A 21276-nucleotide genomic window follows, 5' to 3' on the forward strand; every position below is an offset into this window, starting at 1 on the left:
TCTCATCACACAACACAAACTCACACACACACGGATTTAATTTTTCAATTAAAACACAATCTCTAGCATGCAGGATACAAGCTGTGACTATAGTTTAATTATAGAGATGTTTGTCTGTATTGAGTAATTCTGCTTTAATGTCAGATAAATTCACCCACAATCACACACAGAGCAGATGTTGCTTAGTAACAGGCTCCGTCTATACCCAGTTTAAGTGGGTGGAGCTAACTGTTGTGATTTTCCGCCCACACCCAGATCAGTATTACCGGCTCCGGATTCCCACTCCGGGATTTCCAGTTAAATCTCTTTAATTAGATTAATAAATCATTCAATACAGAAAATTCTCAGCCAGGTATTATCCCAATATACCCTGAATATAGCATGAAGCGGCTCAGTGAAGGTGGCAGTGAAGGTGTGCAAGTGTCTGATGGGGTCACACAGCTCATAAAAGGACAGCCGCCCGGCCTCGTAGTCCAGGAATATCCCTAATCTCCGGCTGGAAGAGGAGCGGGGGGGTAAATGGATTCCTTTACTGTCATGTGTCACAATATACTGATTATTATACCCCGTCCCCAAACCCCAGGACTTGTTATTATATCCAATCCCTGACTGACCTCCTTTCCTGGCTATACTGGGATAGGCCATCCCTACCGCCCATCCCCCTGATTCACTGCCCTCCACTTCCCAGTAATGTCGCCCTGAGGAGAAACTCCTGGAACTTAGAACCTGATTAGACTGAAATCTCTCTGGTGTTTCTGGGCGTCTCTGGTTTATTACTGACCAGGATACAGTTTTCATATCACCCGATACAGTTACATGATTAGCAGCCGTGTTTACATCCAGTAACATGTCTGAAGCCATGTTTATACCCAGTAACATGTCTGAAGCCGTGTTTACACCCAGTAACATGTCTGAAGCCGTGTTTACATCCAGTAACATGTCTGAAGTCGTGTTTACATCCAGTAACATGTCTGAAGCCGTGTTTACATCCAGTAACATGTCTGAAGCCGTGTTTACATCCAGTAACATGTCTGAAGCCGTGTTTACACCCGGTAACATGTCTGAAGCCGTGTTTACATCCGGTAACATGTCTGAAGCCGTGTTTACATCCGGTAACATGTCTGAAGCCGTGTTTACATCCGGTAACATGTCCGAAGCCGTGTTTACATCCGGTAACATGTCCAAAGCCTTGTTTACATCCGGTAACATGTCCGAAGCCGTATTTACATCCGGTAACATGTCCGAAGCCGTGTTTACATCCGGTAACATGTCCGTAGCCATGTTTACATCCGGTAACATGTCTGAAGCCGTGTTTACATCCGGTGACATGTCTGAAGCCGTGTTTACATCCGGTAACATGTCCGAAGCCGTGTTTACATCCGGTAACATGTCTGAAGCCATGTTTACACCCGGTAACATGTCTGAAGCCGTGTTTACACCCGGTAACATGTCTGAAGCCGTGTTTACCCCCAGTAACATGTCTGAAGCCGTGTTTACACCCACTAACATGTCTGAAGCCGTGTTTACACCCGGTAATATATTAGCCGGTACATGGAGCAGTCTCTTTACTCCGGTCACAATCCCAGCTAAGCCTGAGTATAAAGTCACTGAGATCAGACCCATATCCATATCCCCTACAGCACGGACCTTGTTATCATCTCTCTCTCTGTCCTCATTATCTTCCTCCTCAGTATCACAAAACTCAGCGCTGTCTGATTCCCGTCCTTGTAAGACAGTTAATGGGTCCGTCATGTTACACAGCTCCTCAATGTGACCCATCTTCCTGGACAGATCCTTCTTCTTTATTTCCAGCTGCCGGATTAGATCTGAGACTTGGAGTGAGGCCTGCTCTTCCTGCCTGGAGATCTTACTCAGGACTCGCTTCTCTAGGGCTTCCAGCTGTTCCTTGATGCCCCTAATCAGGGCAGTGACTTCCTCTGTTACCCCGGCTGCTTTTTCTGACACTTTCCTCCTGAGCTCCTGCAGGCTCTGGACTCTTTTCTCAGCCTCCTCTCTCTTTGAGGTCAGTTTCTGCAGAATATTTCTCAGTTTCTCCTTCTTCATCTTAGAGGCCACATTCACAGTCTCCACCTGATGTCCCCTGTGCTCTCCAGTCAGACTGCAGGACACACAGATACAGGCAGCATCCTCAGAGCAGTAATACTCCAGGACTTTCTTGTGGACGGAGCATTTCCTGTTCCCCAGTGAAGTTGTGGGTTCAATTAGGACATGTTCTGCTGTCTTGCTGTGGACCCTCAGGTGGACTTCACAAAGAGAAGCTTCACAGTGCAGACATGTTTTAGCAGCAGGTACAGGAGAGTGAACACAGTAAGTACAGGAGATCCCAACCTCCTCCTGCTCTGGGTGAGTAGATAGGAAAATCTCCACTATGTTACGCAATCTTAGAGCACCTTGCAGGTTTAGTTTTACCCTAAACCCGTGTCTGCATTCAGGACAGGAATATTCTCTGTCCTCCTGGTTGTCCCATGTTCTTGTGATACAGACCCGGCAGTAGCTATGTCCACATGGCAGGGTTACAGGATCTGTATACATGCCCGTACAGATAGAGCAGGTCAGCTCGTCTCTTAGATCTGCAGACGCCATCACTGAAAGCAGCAACGAGAAACAAAACTGAATGTTTGTCTTTTATCAGAAATCAGTTGGACATTGAACCCAGAAATCAGTGGGACGGGTTTTACCAAATTTCACACTCAGGGTTTGTATCAGAGGATTTAACTTCCTGACTGTTAACCCTGAGAGTTCCTGATAATCTATCTTTTGTATAACACAATATTCAGAGGGTATATTATTATTATATTATTTGTATAGCGCCATTACATTCCGTAGCGCTGTACAATGGAATTGTACTAATGTAACTAGAAAAGCTACTATTTCTGGGGAAATTGTGTGAAGTGTTCTTGCCTCCACCAAAAGTCTACAACTAAGGATCGAGCGATTATTGGTTTTACCGATATCGTTATCGACCACTAAAGATACCGATATTGCCGTTATTGATAGAGTGAGAAATGCATTTCAACTTTTATTTATTTATATAGCACATTTAATTGCAACGTTGTTGCCTAAAGTGCTTCACAGATACATTAAAACATACATTCATAAAAACATTAGCAGGTGTACAAAAGGCCCTGTCTATGACATCACTTGCTGCTCCAGCCTGGCACAGGTCAGAGTATTTTGGCGGTTGCCATCTTTAAACGGTCGTATTTTAAAAACTATACATCCTACAGCGAAGAGCTTTATATTGTGATATACATTTTCAATGCGGTTGAAAATAAGTGAGTGGTGGCAGTTTAGAAATCATGTCCTGATTTTTCAGCTTTTGCCAGCTCCCACTCTAGCTTTGCCATTCATTCCTATGGGACAAATTTCGCCACAAGAACGACGATATTCCGTGAACCATTCGGCGAAACGTTCCACAAAGTAATAGAACACCAATCGGGAACAATCCGCACGTTTCGGTATATTTTTGTCTATGTAGTGTAAAAACTGTGGGAGGAGTTAGGGTGGCAAATTTGGCTGTAATAAGAATAATAATAACTAGAAAAGCTACAATTTCTGGGGAAATTGTGAAGTGTTCTTGCCTCCACCAGTAGTCTACAACTGGAATGGGCGGAGTAACTATTATTTATTTATATAGCCCATTTAATTGCAATGTTGTTGCCCAAAGTGCTTCACAGTTACATTAAAACATCCAGTTATAAATCCTACAGTGAAGAGCTTTATATTGTGAGAATCACAAGACCCAGACCTACATTTTGATGTATAGTATGTCTCTGAGATATTAACAAGGAAGGCACAGTCGCAGTTTAGAAATTGCCCTTCAAATGTGAGCTTTGCAGAGTGGCGTTTCAATGAATGTCAATGGACTGCGTGAGTTGCAAACAAATGGTCATATTGCGAAAACAATCAGGACTATGGCTTAGCCGTGGACATTTTTAGTGGCAGCAGGGATAGCTGAACGTTTTGATATAAGATTTGTGTAGGTGGGCCTGAAAATGAGGGAGTGGTGGCAGTTTAGAAATCATGTCCTGATTTTTAAACTTTTGCCAGCTCCCACTCTAGCTTTGCCATTCATTCCTATGGGACAAATTTCGACACAAGAACAACGATATTCCGTGAACCATTCGGCGAAACGTTCCACAAAGTAATAGCAACGCGATCGGGAACAATCTGCACGTTTTGGTAAATTTTGGTCTATGTAGTGTAAAAACTGTGGGAGGAGTTAGGGTGGTAAATTTGGCTATAATAAGAATAATAATAATAATATATATGTGAGATAACATTAAGTGGTCTTGCTTTGCAAGAACACTTAATTTCTGGGGAAATTGTGAAGTGTTCTTGCCTCCACCAGTAGTATACAACTGGAGTGGGCGGAGTAACTGTTATTATTTATTTATATAGCACATTTAATTGCAAAGTTGTTGCACAGTTACATTAAAACATACAGTTATAAAAACATTAGCAGGTGCAAATGGCCCTGTCTATGACATCACTTGCTGCTGCAGCCTTGCACAGGTCAGAGTATTTTTGCGGTTGCCATCTTCAAACGGTCGTATTTTAAAAACTATAAATCCTACAGTGAAGAGCTTTATATTGTGAGAATCACAAGACCCAGACCTACATTTTGATGTATAGTATGTCTCTGAGATATTAACAAGGAAGGCACAGTCGCAGTTTAGAAATTGCCCTTCAAATGTGAGCTTTGCAGAGTGGCGTTTCAATGAATGTCAATGGACTGCGTGAGTTGCAAACAAATGGTCATATTGCGAAAACAATCAGGACTATGGCTTAGCCGTGGACATTTTTAGTGGCAGCAGGGATAGCTGAACGTTTTGATATAAGATTTGTGTAGGTGGGCCTGAAAATGAGGGAGTGGTGGCAGTTTAGAAATCATGTCCTGATTTTTAAACTTTTGCCAGCTCCCACTCTAGCTTTGCCATTCATTCCTATGGGACAAATTTCGACACAAGAACAACGATATTCCGTGAACCATTCGGCGAAACGTTCCACAAAGTAATAGCAACGCGATCGGGAACAATCTGCACGTTTTGGTAAATTTTGGTCTATGTAGTGTAAAAACTGTGGGAGGAGTTAGGGTGGTAAATTTGGCTATAATAAGAATAATAATAATAATATATATGTGAGATAACATTAAGTGGTCTTGCTTTGCAAGAACACTTAACTAGAAAAGCTACAATTTCTGGGGAAATTGTGAAGTGTTCTTGCCTCCACCAGTAGTCTACAACTGGAGTGGGCGGAGTAACTTATTATTTATTTATATAGCACATTTAATTGCAATGTTGTTGCCCAAAGTGCTTCACAGTTAAATTAAAACATACAGTTGTAAAAACATTAGCAGGTGTAAAAGGCTTTGTCTATGACATCACTTGCTGCTGCAGCCTGGCACAGGTCAGAGTATTTTTGCGGTTGCCATCTTCAAACGGTCATATTTTTGAAACTATATATCCTACAATGAAGAGCTTTATATTGTGAGAATCACAAGACCCAGACGTACATTTTGATGTATAGTATGTATCTGACATATTAACAATGAAGGCACAGTCGCAGTTTAGAAATTGCCCTTCAAATGTGAGCTTTGCAGAGTGGAGTTTCAATGAATGTCAATGGACTGCGTTAGTTGCAAACAAATGGTCATATTGTGAAAACTATAAGGACTATGGCTTAGCTGTGGACATTTATAGTGGCAGCAGGGATAGTTGAACGTTTTGATATAAGATTTGTGTAGTTGGGCCTGAAAATGAGGGAGTGGTGGCAGTTTAGAAATCATGTCCTGATTTTTCAGCTTTTGCCAGCTCCCACTCTAGCTTTGCCATTCATTCCTATGGGACAAATTTCGCCACAAGAACGACGATATTCCGTGAACCATTCGGCGAAACGTTCCACAAAGTAATAGCAATCCGATCGGGAACAATCTGCACGTTTTGGTATATTTTTGTCTATGTAGTGTAAAAACTGTGGGAGGAGTTAGGGTGGCAAATTTGGCTATAATAAGAATAAGAATAAGAACTAGAAAAGCTACAATTTCTGGGGAAATTGTGAAGTGTTCTTGCCTCCACCAGTAGTATACAACTGGAGTGGGCGGAGTAACTGTTATTATTTATTTATATAGCACATTTAATTGCAACGTTGTTGCACAGTTACATTAAAACATACAGTTATAAAAACATTAGCAGGTGCAAATGGCCCTGTCTATGACATCACTTGCTGCTGCAGCCTTGCACAGGTCAGAGTATTTTTGCGGTTGCCATCTTCAAACGGTCGTATTTTAAAAACTATAAATCCTACAGTGAAGAGCTTTATATTGTGAGAATCACAAGACCCAGACCTACATTTTTATGTATAGTATGTCTCTGAGATATTAACAATGAAGGCACAGTCACAGTTTAGAAATTGCCCTTCAAATGTGAGCTTTGCAGAGTGGCGTTTCAATGAATGTCAATGGACTGCGTGAGTTGCAAACAAATGGTCATATTGCGAAAACAATCAGGACTATGGCTTAGCCGTGGACATTTTTAGTGGCAGCAGGGATAGCTGAACGTTTTGATATAAGATTTGTGTAGGTGGGCTTGAAAATGAGGGAGTAGTGGCAGTTTAGAAATCATGTCCTGATTTTTCAGCTTTTGCCAGCTCCCACTCTAGCTTTGCCATTCATTCCTATGGGACAAATTTCGCCACAAGAACGACGATATTCCGAGAACCATTCAGCGAAACGTTCCACAAAGTAATAGCAACCCGATCGGGAACAATCTGCACGTTTTGGTAAATTTTTGTCTATGTAGTGTAAAAACTGTGGGAGGAGTTAGGGTGGCAAATTTGGCTATAATAAGAATAACTAGAAAAGCTACAATTTCTGGGGAAATTGTGTGAAGTGTTCTTGCCTCCATCAGTAGTCTACAACTAGAGTGGGCGGAGTAACTGTTAGTATTTATTTATATAGCACATTTAATTGCAATGTTGTTGCCCAAAGTGCTTCACAGTTACATTAAAACATACAGTTATAAAAAATTAGCAGGTGTAAAAGGCTTTGTCTATGACATCACTTGCTGCTGCAGCCTTGCACAGGTCAGAGTATTTTGGCGGTTGCCATCTTCAAACGGTCGTATTTTAAAAACTATAAATCCTACAGTGAAGAGCTTTATATTGTGAGAATCACAAGACCCAGACCTACATTTTGATGTATAGTATGTCTCTGAGATATTAACAATGAAGGCACAGTCGCAGTTTAGAAATTGCCCTTCAAATGTGAGCTTTGCAGAGTGGCGTTTCAATGAATGTCAATGGAAGGCGTGAGTTGCAAACAAATGGTCATATTGTGAAAACTATCAGGACTATGGCTTAGCCGTGGACATTTCTAGTGGCAGCAGGGATAGCTGAACGTTTTGATATAAGATTTGTGTAGGTGGGCCTGAAAATGAGGGAGTGGTGGCAGTTTAGAAATCATGTCCTGATTTTTCAGCTTTTGCCAGCTCCCACTCTAGCTTTGCCATTCATTCCTATGGGCCAAATTTTGCCACAAGAACGACGATATTCCGTGAACCATTCGGCGAAACGTTCCACAAAGTAATAGCAATCCGATCGGGAACAATCTGCACGTTTTGGTATATTTTTGTCTATGTAGTGTAAAAACTGTGGGAGGAGTTAGGGTGGCAAATTTGGCTATAATAAGAATAATAAGAATAATAATAATAATATATATGTGAGATAACATTAAGTGGTCTTGCTATGCAAGAACACTTAATAATATATATGTGAGATAACATTAAGTGGTCTTGCTATGCAAGAACACTTAATAATAATAATAATAATATATATGTGAGATAACATTAAGTGGTCTTGCTATGCAAGAACACTTAACTAGAAAAGCTACAATTTCTGGGGAAATTGTGTGAAGTGTTCTTGCCTCCACCAGTAGTCTACAACTGGAGTGGGCGGAGTAACTGTTATTATTTATTTATATAGCACATTTAATTGCAACGTTGTTGCCCAAAGTGCTTCACAGTTACTTTAAAACATACAGTTATAAAAAATTAGCAGGTGTAAAAGGCTTTGTCTATGACATCACTTGCTGCTGCAGCCTTGCACAGGTCAGAGTATTTTGGCGGTTGCCATCTTCAAACGGTCGTATTTTAAAAACTATAATTCCTACAGTGAAGAGCTTTATATTGTGAGAATCACAAGACCCAGACCTACATTTTGATGTATAGTATGTCTCTGAGATATTAACAATGAAGGCACAGTCGCAGTTTAGAAATTGCCCTTCAAATGTGAGCTTTGCAGAGTGGAGTTTCAATGAATGTCAATGGACGGCGTGAGTTGCAAACAAATGGTCATATTGTGAAAACTATCAGGACTATGGCTTAGCTGTGGACATTTCTAGTGGCAGCAGGGATAGCTGAACGTTTTGATATAAGATTTGTGTAGGTGGGCTTGAAAATGAGGAAGTGGTGGCAGTTTAGAAATCATGTCCTGATTTTTCATCTTTTGCCAGCTCCCACTCTAGCTTTGCCATTCATTCCTATGGGACAAATTTCGCCACAAGAACGACGATATTCCGAGAACCATTCGGCGAAACGTTCCACAAAGTAATAGCAATCCGATCGGGAACAATCTGCACGTTTTGGTAAATTTTTGTCTATGTAGTGTAAAAACTGTGGGAGGAGTTAGGGTGGCAAATTTGGCTATAATAAGAATAATAAGAATAATAATAATAATATATATGTGAGATAACATTAAGTGGTCTTGCTATGCAAGAACACTTAATAATATATATGTGAGATAACATTAAGTGGTCTTGCTATGCAAGAACACTTAATAATATATATGTGAGATAACATTAAGTGGTCTTGCTATGCAAGAACACTTAATAATAATATATATGTGAGATAACATTAAGTGGTCTTGCTATGCAAGAACACTTAATAATAATAATAATAATAATATATATGTGAGATAACATTAAGTGGTCTTGCTATGCAAGAACACTTAATAATAATATATATGTGAGATAACATTAAGTGGTCTTGCTATGCAAGAACACTTAATAATATATATGTGAGATAACATTAAGTGGTCTTGCTATGCAAGAACACTTAACTAGAAAAGCTACAATTTCTGGGGAAATTGTGTGAAGTGTTCTTGCCTCCAGCAGTAGTCTACAACTGCAGTGGGCGGAGTAATTGTTATTTTTTATTTATATAGCACATTTAATTGCAACGTTGTTGCCCAAAGTGCTTCACAGTTACATTAAAACATACAGTTATACAAACCATTAGAAGGTGCAAAAGGCCCTGTCTATGACATCACTTGTGTCAGGGTACCTGCGGTCTCTACCTCCGAAAGAGGTAGAGACTTAGCTTTTCCTCCATCCAGACGGCCTGATGGCTCCCTTCCCCACGGTCTATCCGGTCATGCAAGGCCGGCCGCGAGGGAGTGACTGCCTTTTACAGCATCTAGGCAGGAAGTTGTCATCAGGACACTCCTCCGGAACGACCTGTCACTCAATTGCTGCAGGACCAATCAGGACGCCTCGGAGGCGTGGTTACTGCTCTGAACAGGGTATTTAACAGAGCTTCGTTCATTAGCTCATTGCCCTGTCGTGGTTCTAGCTTGTTCTAGTCACTCAGTGCTTGTGTATTCTATTATCCCTTTTGGTTTTGACCCGGCTTGTTTACCTTACTCTGCTTATCTCTGTTACCCTTGATTCGGCTTGTCTCTCGCTTACCTGTCTTCTGTTACCCTCGACCTCGGCTTGTCTTTGACCATTCTATACTGTACTACTTACGTTAGTCCGGCCATTCTAAGGTCTGGTATACGTATCTGGCTACTGTTTGTACTCTGCGTGTTGGATCCCTGTCCCGATCCTGACATTACGACAGGGCCAATGGATCCTGCAAGTACAAACAGTCAGCTTGCTTCTCCTGATCCTAGGTTTGAAGCCATGGATCACAGAATGGATCAGATGGCGCTTGCGCTACAGGCTCTATTATCTCGTGCCAATAACCCACCAGAGGAGATACGTAATACCCCTGTTTCTCCTGTCGGTTCAGGTCTAGAGGTAGCCACAGTGGGTGCTTCTTCTCGCATTACCCCCCCAGTACGCTATGGTGGGGCTCCTGAGAAGTGTCGTGGTTTCTTAAACCAAATTAGTATCCATTTTGAATTGCAACCTCGCTCTTATCCTACAGTGTAACGGACCGTTTCAGCATGAAAGGGGAAAAATGCGTTTAGGCGATAATCCCCTTTTCCATAGACAGGCACAGCTACTGCAGAACATCACACTCCCGATCTGGATACGAAATAACACTCCGAACTGGAACAGCTGAACAAGAAAAGCAGACATCGGCTTACACTCTTGGCAGTCAGCATACAATCCCATTCCCCCAAAGACCGAGACGACACATCGCTTTGAGGGTTAAGTAAGTCTCTGGACTGGCTCAGCCAGCCCGGCTTTTATTCACAAACAGGTACATACAGGACACTCCCAGGGGGAGGATGAAATTGACCAATCACATGGATGTACCTCCCACACCTTTCCTCCCCTTAGATTAACACTTAATCCAATTATACAGTACACACTTTTCCCCAATTCCTGGATGTACCCCAAATACATATGATACACCCCTAAAACAGGTATCCCCTGATAGCCCTGATCTGGGTGAGCAACATACTCAAAAATCACCCAGATCGGACCAGGGGTTCGGGAGTTATGAGCAGGCAAAGTTTTGACCGACCGCATGGGTAAAGTATCCGAAAACAGTTCCATGCATTTTGGCCCTGCGGTCGGTCACAAACAAGGGAATGAAAACAGGCGAATTGCCTGTGTTATAGGGCCTGGAGAGGGTTTGAATGAATTCCCTTGTTTGTGGGGTTCTTTCTACCGAACGGGGGGTCATTCGGTAGTTTCCATACGAATTTCTGGAAGTATGGAGGTCTCAGCGGTGTTTGCCTAGTCAAGTGTCCGATTTCAGTTCCAGACACTCGACGGCAAAACACCGCTGTTCGGTAGTTTAAGATGGCCGCCGCCACGTGGTTGTTTCCTGAATGGCGGCCACCCAGAGGACACAGAACACATTACATGATTGCCAATTACCCGTTTGCAACATTGTTGCAAACGGTAATTGGAGGCACACTTAGTCCTGGGTGGTCTGGTTGTTCGGTAGTTTCCCCCATACAATGAATGGAGTGATTCTACCGAACAATCAGATGAATGCTGTACACATATATAACCCAGGTTAACTGCATACAAAAATACATACATGACATGAAAGTATTAAAGGCAGGATTACTGTACTACGCTCCACAGTCTTAAAGGGACAGTAGTCCCAAAATGTCCATTGCTGATTTTAAAGGGCCAGTAGCAGCAATACAAATTAGTACATGCCCAAATATAGTCTTTAAAGTGCAATATGTCCAGGGGCCATAGTCAGCGGGCAGGAGGCTAGCAGCCAGGCCTCTCCAGTTCACAGTGGCGAAGCTGGTTTCGCCACATTTCTCCCCTTTGTCAATTAGACTAACAGGGTACCTGACTTTCTGCCGGTCAGTGCCCTGGTTAGTCCAGCAACCCACCCACGAAACAGAAATAACAGAGCAGCCCACCCACACTAACCGGTTACTACATCTGGGTGAGGAAGGATTTTGTCCAAGTTCTGGTGTTTCACCACTGCTGGGTGGGAGACGGGTAGGCTGCCTTGGTGGGTTGCTGAGGGGGCAGAGACCAGCGGTACTCTGTCCTGTTGCCAGCCCTACCACGGGAGTAGTCTGGTGGGCGCCTGGTTGCTGGAGACTGGCTGTCTCCCCTTTAGGTGCACAGCTCGACTGCCGGAGGGGGAGACCGACTGTCTCCCCTTTGGATCCATCACACTGAGGCTGGGGAACAGGACCGACCGTCCCTATCCCTTGTGCTGTAAGTGCAGAGACTACAGTCCCATCTGCACAGTTGTGGGGCTTAACATCTCCCCTTGGTGGATTAGGTTGCCGTGGGAGAGAGGGTGTAACAAGTTCCTCTCTCTGGATGGCAAACTGCCGCTGGGGAGAAAGGATGGCACCTTCTGCTCCCTGAGGTACACACTGCCGCTGGGGAGGAAGGACGCTGCTCTCCTCTCCCTTCACCTCACACTGCCTTCCTGGCACATCACTTTGTTGCTGGGGGGCAGGAACAACAACCTCTGCCCCCTGTAACTCAGCCTGCCGCTGGGGAGGATGGACGACACCATCAGCTCCCGGAGACACACACTGCCGCTGGGGAGGGAGGACGCTGCTCTCCTCTCCCTTTACTTCACACTGCCTTCCTGGCATATCACTTTTCTGCTGGGGGGCAGGAACAACAACCTCTGCCCCCTGTAACTCAGCCTGCTGCTGGGGAGGAAGGACGACACCTTCATCTCCCTGGGACACACACTGCCGCTGGGGAGGGAGGACGCTGCTCTCTTCTCCCTTTACTTCACACTGCCTTCCTGGCATATCACTTCTCTGCTGGGGGGCAGGAACAACAACCTCTGCCCCCTGTAACTCAGCCTGCTGCTGGGGAGGAAGGACGACACCTTCATCTCCCTGGGACCCACACTGCCGCTGGGGAGGAAGGACGGCACCTTCAGCTCCCTGAGGTACAATCTGCCGCTGGGGAGGAAGGACGACACCTTCACCTCCCTGGGGTACACACTGCCGCTGGGGAGGAAGGACGACACCTTCATCTCCCTGGGGTTGCTCACAGGACCAGTCTATGAGGACCCCTACTTCGGGTTCTTCCTGCCGCCTCAGGGGGGGGCGGCTAACCTCCTCGGATGCAGCCTCTACTCTGCTGCTGTACCACTCTTCCTGCTCATCATACTCTTCGTCCATCTTTGAGTTTTGCTCAGCCATGACCTGGTTCCAGATCCCCTGGAATGTGTCCATGGATATATAACCCCCATACTGGGCCACTTGCTGCCTCACCTTGGCCATAAAATCATCTTCAGCGTCAGAGCCTTCCATACTTGTCTGCTCCAAGTCGCTGGATACCTCTGCTACCTCGGGTACTGCTGGTTGCTGTTGGGCGGGAGGACCGGTTGTCTCTTCCCAGGCCTCATTGATGAGTCGCAGGTAATCCCCCTCCAGGTTCCATTCCTGGGTAACCAAATATCGTAGGTCTGCCTCGAGGTCAATAGCGCCAAAGAGACCCAGCATGTTCTCTCGGATGCCGTACAGGTCCCAAAAACGATAGTCGGTATCTTCCCCAAAGTCCTCGTCACCACTATTATTCCAAAATCGACCGGGGCCAGTGTAATCTCCGCCTTCTGGGAACTCATACTCTGCCATCCTGGGGACACACTGAGCGGCGTACCACTGTAGCGCCTGGTATGCGTCGTCGAGCACCAGTTCTGCGTATACTAGAATCTCGAGTCTAGTCACCCACTTTTCTGTGGTCTGTTTTCTCAGGAGGGGCATCCGCTCTGCCATTCTAGCCAGAATTCGCTGCCTTCTGCTGCGGCGCTGATCCCCTCGTGAATACTGTACTTCCTCTAGGGCTTCGTCCCACAATTCGGCTCTGACAGTCTCTCTGTACATCAACATGTTCTCCTCTGAGACTGCTCCAGACTCCAGGACGTAATCGTCCAATCTAACTTGAAACTTCTCCTCCATTTTCTGAGTTCCTTTGTAGATAGGGTCGCTGTACGGATACTAGCGTTGCCCTCAATTTGTAATCCAAAAAATGGTGTTGTCTGTAGCTGTCCCTCTGGTTGTAGGAACGATCCCACCGCTGCCACCACTTGTAACGGACCGTTTCAGCATGAAAGGGGAAAAATGCGTTTAGGCGATAATCCCCTTTTCCATAGACAGGCACAGCTACTGCAGAACATCACACTCCCGATCTGGATACGAAATAACACTCCGAACTGGAACAGCTGAACAAGAAAAGCAGACATCGGCTTACACTCTTGGCAGTCAGCATACAATCCCATTCCCCCAAAGACCGAGACGACACATCGCTTTGAGGGTTAAGTAAGTCTCTGGACTGGCTCAGCCAGCCCGGCTTTTATTCACAAACAGGTACATACAGGACACTCCCAGGGGGAGGATGAAATTGACCAATCACATGGATGTACCTCCCACACCTTTCCTCCCCTTAGATTAACACTTAATCCAATTATACAGTACACACTTTTCCCCAATTCCTGGATGTACCCCAAATACATATGATACACCCCTAAAACAGGTATCCCCTGATAGCCCTGATCTGGGTGAGCAACATACTCAAAAATCACCCAGATCGGACCAGGGGTTCGGGAGTTATGAGCAGGCAAAGTTTTGACCGACCGCATGGGTAAAGTATCCGAAAACAGTTCCATGCATTTTGGCCCTGCGGTCGGTCACAAACAAGGGAATGAAAACAGGCGAATTGCCTGTGTTATAGGGCCTGGAGAGGGTTTGAATGAATTCCCTTGTTTGTGGGGTTCTTTCTACCGAACGGGGGGTCATTCGGTAGTTTCCATACGAATTTCTGGAAGTATGGAGGTCTCAGCGGTGTTTGCCTAGTCAAGTGTCCGATTTCAGTTCCAGACACTCGACGGCAAAACACCGCTGTTCGGTAGTTTAAGATGGCCGCCGCCACGTGGTTGTTTCCTGAATGGCGGCCACCCAGAGGACACAGAACACATTACATGATTGCCAATTACCCGTTTGCAACATTGTTGCAAACGGTAATTGGAGGCACACTTAGTCCTGGGTGGTCTGGTTGTTCGGTAGTTTCCCCCATACAATGAATGGAGTGATTCTACCGAACAATCAGATGAATGCTGTACACATATATAACCCAGGTTAACTGCATACAAAAATACATACATGACATGAAAGTATTAAAGGCAGGATTACTGTACTACGCTCCACAGTCTTAAAGGGACAGTAGTCCCAAAATGTCCATTGCTGATTTTAAAGGGCCAGTAGCAGCAATACAAATTAGTACATGCCCAAATATAGTCTTTAAAGTGCAATATGTCCAGGGGCCATAGTCAGCGGGCAGGAGGCTAGCAGCCAGGCCTCTCCAGTTCACAGTGGCGAAGCTGGTTTCGCCACATACAGATAGGGCAAAGGTAGGATTTATTATCACCCTACTTATTGAGAAAGCTCTGAGATGGGCCAACCCATTATGGGAGAACGATAACCCAGTAGTTTATAACTATAACGCCTTTGTAGCTGCTTTTAGAAGAACATTTGACCCTCCAGGTAGAAAGGTTAATGCAGCCAGATTACTGTTGCGTCTGAAACAGGAGAACCGAACACTGGTGGATTATGCACTAGAGTTCAGGTCTCTGGCGTCAGAGGTCAAGTGGAATGAGCAGGCGTATATGGATGTATTTTTGAATGGCTTATCTGAAGTAATCCTTGATGAGGTTGCTACCAGAGAACTCCCTGAGAATTTAGAGGATTTAATTTCGTTCATCTCTCGTATAGATGAACGTTTAAGAGAGAGACAGAACACTCGAGAGAGGAACCGGAGACCTTCTTTTAGGTTAGCCCCCGCTTTTCCAAGTCCTGACTCCACGGTATATTTGCTTCCTGAACCTATGCAGATAGGGTATACCCGCCTCTCTGAGGAGGAAAGACAGTACAGGAGAAGAGAGGGTTTGTGTATGTATTGTGGAGCTAAGGGTCATTTACTCTCGAACTGTTCTAACCGCCCGGGAAACGCTCGCACCTAAGTCTCTCTAGAGGACAGGCCTTGGGTGTTTCTATTTTGTCCTCTACTCCTAATTATAAAGATCACAGGCTTCTGCTACCAGTTTCCTTAACTTGCGGGAGGGAAGTAGTAAGGGCTATGGCTTTGATAGATTCCGGTGCTGCTGAGAATTTTATCGACCAAGCCTTTGCTAGTAAAAACAATTTCCCATCCCAGCTAAGGGAGACACCCTTGGCCGTTGAGGCCATAGATGGTAGACCACTACTAGACCCTGTTATCTTTCGTGAGACCATACCCAATGAGTTAAATGTTGGTATCCTACACGTGGAGAATTTATCTCTTCTGCTCATTTCGTCTCCTTCCGTTCCCATAGTTCTGGGGTACCCATGGTTGAAAGAACATAACCCTATTATTGATTGGGAGTTAGGGGAGATACTCTCGTGGGGCCAGGGCTGCCAGGATCGGTGTTTTTGCAAGGTTTCTCCATTAGCTAATATTAACATACAGGAGAATCCTACTCAGTCCACAGAAAGACAAATACCAGACCTTTACCTAGACTTAAGGGCAGTGTTTGACAAGAAGAATGCCGATTCTTTGCCGCCACACAGGTCATTTGACTGTAAAATTAAGCTTCTACCCGGGACTATGCCTCCGAGGGGCCATGTATATCCTTTGTCTGTTCAGGAAAACTCGGTTCTAGAGGAGTATATTCAGGAGAATTTAGAAAAGGGATTCATCAGGAGGTCTTCTTCTCCGGCCGGGGCGGGGTTCTTTTTCATTAAGAAGAAGGATGGCACGCTGAGACCTTGTATCGATTACCGAGGCTTGAATAAAATAACGGTCAGAAATGCCTATCCTATCCCACTGATTACCGAGTTATTTGATCGTCTTAAGGGCTCCAAAATCTTCACCAAGTTAGATCTCAGAGGGGCTTACGATTTGGTGAGAATCCAGCAAGGTCACGAGTGGATGACGGCATTCAATACCCGGTATGGCCATAACGAATACACTGTTATGCCATTTGGACTATGCAATGCTCCTGCAGTATTTCAAGAGTTGATTAATGAGGTACTTAGGGAGTTTCAGCATGATTGTGTTATTGTTTACCTGGACGACATACTAATACACTCTAAGGAGATTGAGACTCACCATAGACAGGTCAGAAAGGTGTTACACAAACTTCTGCAACATGGTCTATACTGCAAATTGGAGAAGTGCAGTTTTGATAAGTCTCAGGTAGACTTTCTTGGGTACGTGATTTCTGGGGAAGGTTTTAAAATGGATCCTGGTAAACTCCAATCTATTTTAGACTGGCCTTTGCCCAAAGGACTCAAGGCTATCCAAAGGTTTATTGGTTTTTCCAACTACTATAGGCGCTTCATTAAGGGTTACTCCTCTATCATTGCGCCTATTACCAATATGACCAAACAAGGGGCTGATACTAAGTTCTGGTCTGAGGAAGCTCTTGGTGCTTTTAAGACTCTCAAGGAACTTTTTGCCTCAGCTCCCATTCTAGTTCATCCTGATACGACTCTGCCTTTCTTGCTCGAAGTCGATGCTTCTGAGACAGGAGTTGGGGCTGTTCTGTCTCAAAGGTTAGGGGTGGATAAACCGTTACACCCTTGTGGTTTCTTCTCTAAAAAGATTTCTGGGCCTGAGAGCAGATATGACATCGGGGAGAGGGAACTATTAGCGGTCATTAAGGCTTTAAAGGAGTGGAGACATTTACTGGAAGGGACACTACACCCTGTTACTATCCTAACGGATCATAAGAACTTGTCTTATATTGGGGAGGCTAAGCGCTTGTCCGCCAGGCAGGCTCGCTGGGCTTTGTTCCTCACTCACTTTAATTATGTACTTACGTATAGACCTGGTTCTAAGAACTCTAAAGCCGATGCTTTGTCTCGTCAATATGAACCATCCGCTATAACTGAACCACTTCTGTCCTCCATAGTTCCTAAGGGGAATATCATCGCGAACACGAATCTCAGGATTCACTCTCCATTGCTTTCTGAGATCATGAAGTCTCAGCATTTGGCACCCAAACAGACTCCTGGGGATCGACACTTCGTTCCTGCCGCTCTCCAACTGGAGGTGCTACGCTGTCTCCATAACAGCAAGGTGGCTGGGCATCCTGGCATCCGCAAGACTTATGCGCTGGTCTCTAAAGATGTTTGGTGGCCTGACTTACGCAAGGATATTAAAGAATTCATCGGGGCATGTGAAGTTTGTACCAAGACCAAGCTACCCCATTCGCTTCCATGCGGATTTCTGCACCCTTTAGAGGTTCCTGAAAAGCCTTGGTCCTGCTTGGCAATGGACTTCATTGTTGATTTACCTATCTCTAAAAAGCAGACTGTCATCCTCACTGTGGTAGACAGATTTACTAAAATGGCTCACTTCATTCCCTTACCTAAACTCCCATCTTCGCCCGAATTAGCGGAGATATTCGCCAGGGAGATTTTCCGTTTGCATGGGATACCTTCCCAAATTGTCTCTGACAGAGGCTCCCAATTTGTTTCCCGTTTTTGGAGATCATTCTGCTCCCAACTAGGCATCAAATTGAATTTCTCCTCTGCCTATCATCCTCAGTCCAATGGAGCTGCTGAACGCACTAACCAAAAAGTTGAACAATATTTACGTTGTTTTGTTTCAGAACACCAGGACGATTGGGTCGGTTTGATTCCTTGGGCGGAGTTTGCACATAACAATCTCATTTGTGATTCTACGCATTCTAGCCCTTTTTTCTTGAATTATGGCTTTCATCCTTCCATCCTTCCTTCGGAGTCTTCTTCTCAAGGGATACCGTCGGTGGATGCTCATGTTGCCAATTTAAGAGAGTTGTGGGATCAAACTCGACAAATCCTTCTGCACAATTCTACGCTGGTTAAAAAACACGCTGACAAACGTAGAAGGGCAGCACCGGTGTTTGTTCCAGGCGATAGAGTATGGTTAAGTACTAGAAACATTCGGTTAAAAGTGCCGTCCATGAAGTTTGCTCCTCGATATATTGGACCTTACAGGGTACTGGCTCAAATTAACCCAGTTGCGTATTGTTTAGCGTTGCCTAATGCCTTACGCATTCCTAATTCATTTCATGTTTCCTTGCTAAAACCATTAATATGTAACAGGTTCTCCTCCACGACCGCCCCTCCCCGCTCAGTTCAGGTGGAGGGTCAGGAGGAGTATGAGGTCAATTCCATCGTTGATTCTCAAATCTCCCGGGGGAAACTGCAATATCTGGTCGATTGGAAGGGTTATGGTCCTGAGGAGAGAAGTTGGGTACCTCAGGAGGAGGTGCATGCTCCCCGTCTCCGCAGGGCGTTTCACTCTCGATTCCCTTCTCGCCCTGGTGTATTCCGCCCGGTGGGCGTATCTGAGAGGGGGGGTACTGTCAGGGTACCTGCGGTCTCTACCTCCGAAAGAGGTAGAGACTTAGCTGTTCCTCCATCCAGACGGCCTGATGGCTCCCTTCCCCACGGTCTATCCGGTCATGCAAGGCCGGCCGCGAGGGAGTGACTGCCTTTTACAGCATCTAGGCAGGAAGTTGTCATCAGGACACTCCTCCGGAACGACCTGTCACTCAATTGCTGCAGGACCAATCAGGACGCCTCGGAGGCGTGGTTACTGCTCTGAACAGGGTATTTAACAGAGCTTCGTTCATTAGCTCATTGCCCTGTCGTGGTTCTAGCTTGTTCTAGTCACTCAGTGCTTGTGTATTCTATTATCCCTTTTGGTTTTGACCCGGCTTGTTTACCTTACTCTGCTTATCTCTGTTACCCTTGATTCGGCTTGTCTCTCGCTTACCTGTCTTCTGTTACCCTCGACCTCGGCTTGTCTTTGACCATTCTATACTGTACTACTTACGTTAGTCCGGCCATTCTAAGGTCCGGTATACGTATCTGGCTACTGTTTGTACTCTGCGTGTTGGATCCCTGTCCCGATCCTGACAACTTGCTGCTGCAGCCTTGCACAGGTCAGAGTATTTTTGCGGTTGCCATCTTCAAACGGTCATATTTTAAAAACTATAAATCCTACAGTGAAGAGCTTTATATTGTGATAATCACAAGACCCATACCTACATTTTGATTATAGTATGTCTCTGAGATATTGTCAGGTTACCTGTTGTCTCTACCTCTGAGGAGGTGAGACACTTGGACGTTCTTCCTCCCAAAAGGGCTGAATCACTCGTTCCTCGCGGTCCTCTCGGTCGTTTACACGCCGGCCGCGAGGGATCCACTTCCTTTTATGACGCGGCGCTCAGTAGCCGACGTCATGACGACAACCCGTTCCGACCTGTCAATCAAGTCCCGAGCACGAATGAGGACTCGTCGGGGGCGTGATTACCTATCTGGAACCAGGGTATAAAGTAGGGCTTTCTACATTTGTTCATTGCCCTGTCGTGGTTCTAGCTTGTCTAGTCACTCAGTGCTCTTGTTATATATTCTGTCTCTTTGGTTTTGACCCGGCTTGTTTGTTATTCCTCGCTTACCTCTATTACCCTTGACTCGGCTTGTCTCTCGCTTACCTGCTCTCTCGTTCCCTCGACCTCGGCTTGTCTCTAGACCATTCTTTACTTTCACCTACGTTAGTCCGGCCATTCTAAGGTCCGGTATACGTACCTATTACCTGTTTGTACTCTGCGTGTTGGATCCCTGTGCCTATCCTGACAGATATTAACAATGAAGGCACAGTCGCAGTTTAGAAATTGCCCTTCAAATGTGAGCTTTGCAGAGTGGAGTTTCAATGAATGTCAATGGACTGCGTGAGTTGCAAACAAATGGTCATATTGTGAAAACTATCAGGACTATGGCTTAGCTGTGGAAATTTTTAGTGGCAGCAGGGATAGCTGAACATTTTGATATAAGATTTGTGTAGGTGGGCTTGAAAATGAGGGAGTGGTGGCAGTTTAGAAATCATGTCCTGATTTTTCAGCTTTTGCCAGCTCCCACTCTAGCTTTGCCATTCATTCCTATGGGACAAATTTCGCCACAAGAACGACGATATTCCAAGAACCATTCGGCAAAACGTTCCACAAAGTAATAGCAATCCGATCGGGAACAATCTGCACGTTTTGGTATATTTTTGTCTATGTAGTGTAAAAACTGTGGGAGGAGTTAGGGTGGCAAATTTGGCTATAATAATAATAATAATAATAATAACTAGAAAAGCTACAATTTCTGGGGAAATTGTGTGAAGTGTTCTTGCCTCCACCAGTAGTCTACAACTGGAGTGGGCGGAGTAACTGTTATCATTTATATAGCACATTTAATTGCAACTTTGTTGCACAGTTACATTAAACCATACATTTATAAAAACATTAGCAGGTGTACAAAAGGCTTTGTCTATGACATCACTTGCTGCTGCAGCCTGACACAGGTCAGAGTATTTTGGTGGTTGCCATTTTCAAATGGTCGTATTTTAAAACCTATACATCCTACAGTAAAGAGGTTTATATTGTGAGAATCACAAGACCCAGACCTACATTTCGATGCATAGTATGTCTCTGAGGTATTAACAATGAAGGCACAGTCGCAGTTTAAAAATTGCCCTTCAAATGTGAGCTTTGCAGAGTGGAGTTT

General features: G+C 44.8%; 1 protein-coding gene across 1 annotated transcript; it reads right to left on the reverse strand.

Moving 5' to 3' along the window:
- Positions 1-292: 292 nt before the first annotated feature.
- Positions 293-2613, reverse strand: LOC134585309 (tripartite motif-containing protein 14-like). The gene is made up of 2 exons (XM_063440730.1): positions 1500-2613; positions 293-941 (listed from the first exon to the last, which is right to left on the reverse strand). The coding sequence occupies exons 1-2, from the start codon at positions 2602-2604 to the stop codon at positions 325-327; spliced, it is 1722 nt and encodes a 573-aa protein (XP_063296800.1). The 5' UTR covers positions 2605-2613; the 3' UTR covers positions 293-324.
- Between the last annotated feature and the right edge of the window lie 18663 nt (positions 2614-21276).

The sequence above is a fragment of the Pelobates fuscus genome, unplaced genomic scaffold (genome assembly GCF_036172605.1).
Source record: "Pelobates fuscus isolate aPelFus1 unplaced genomic scaffold, aPelFus1.pri H_2, whole genome shotgun sequence".
NCBI classification, from domain to species: Eukaryota; Metazoa; Chordata; class Amphibia; order Anura; family Pelobatidae; genus Pelobates; species Pelobates fuscus.

What these genes read in the sequence shown, in the direction of transcription:
- LOC134585309 (XM_063440730.1), bottom strand. Translation starts at nt 2,604, where the DNA reads ATGGCGTCTGCAGATCTAAGAGACGAGCTGACCTGCTCTATCTGTACG. An exon ending in GGCTTCAGACATGTTAGTGG is followed by an intron (nt 942 to 1,499) that starts GTGTAAACACGG and finishes ACACGACTTCAG; the next exon opens with ACATGTTACTGGATGTAAAC.